The sequence below is a fragment of the Tetrahymena thermophila genome (assembly GCF_000189635.1).
Source record: "Tetrahymena thermophila SB210 genomic scaffold scf_8254998, whole genome shotgun sequence".
NCBI classification, from domain to species: Eukaryota; Ciliophora; class Oligohymenophorea; order Hymenostomatida; family Tetrahymenidae; genus Tetrahymena; species Tetrahymena thermophila.
The window spans coordinates 600-1,467 of NW_002476684.1; the positions used below are offsets into that span (position 1 = coordinate 600).

Sequence of the window (868 nt, forward strand, 5' to 3'; positions counted from 1 at the left end):
TAGCTCTGCTAATTTGTTTATTAGCTTTTTATTTGATTTAGTTTTCTTTTTCTTTTTTATTATGCTTGTGTTTATTTTTCTTTTATTTTTCTTAATTTAGCTTATTGTTTTATTTCAAAATTTGCTTTTATTATTTATTAATTCATTTCTTATTAGTATTTTCATATTATTTCTTCATTTTTTCTTTCTAAATAGTTAGTTAATTATATATTTTTTCTTCAATATTTAAAAAGTTAGAATTAAATTGGTGTAATCGGTGCATTAGGCTTAGGTTCTACTTTAGAAAATTGCACTCATCTCTCAAATTTGACACTTAATCTTAGGTAAAAACAGTTTTTTTGTTTTTATTTGTGATATTTTTACTTATAAAATTGAATTTAAAACAATATAGTTTTTTCTATTAATTTGTTTATTAACTTTTTATTTGATTTAGTTTTCTTTTTCTTTTTTATTCTACTTCTGTTTTTTCTTCTTCTTTTTTTCTTAATTTAACTCATTTTTTATTTTTAACATTTCTTTTATTTTTTAATTCATTTCTTATTATTATTTCATCATTTTTCTTCATTTTTTCCTTCTTACTAATTAATTATATATTTTTTCTTCAATATTTAAAAAGTGATAATTAGATTAGTGGTTAAGGTGCATCAGGTTTAGGTTCTGGTCTAGTAAATTGTACTAATCTCTCAAATTTGACACTTTATCTTAAGTAAAAACAATTTATTTGTTTTGGATTGTGATATTTTACCTATAAAATTTAATGTTTATTTTTCTTCTATCTTTCTTAATTTCATTTGTTATTTTTTGTTCAGCATTTGCTTTTATTATTTATTAATTAATTTATTTTTTATTATTTGATATTTTTTCTTCA

The 868-nt window shown here is 18.5% G+C and overlaps 1 protein-coding gene across 1 annotated transcript; it reads left to right on the plus strand. All coding sequences in view use genetic code 6, as the record gives it.

Moving 5' to 3' along the window:
- Positions 1-237: 237 nt before the first annotated feature.
- On the plus strand, positions 238-733 carry TTHERM_002653510 (hypothetical protein; the record flags this gene model as incomplete). Its single annotated transcript, XM_012795208.1, has 2 exons — positions 238-323; positions 617-733. Coding segments are annotated over 2 exons (203 nt in total), but the record flags the coding sequence as incomplete, so codon positions are not given.
- Between the last annotated feature and the right edge of the window lie 135 nt (positions 734-868).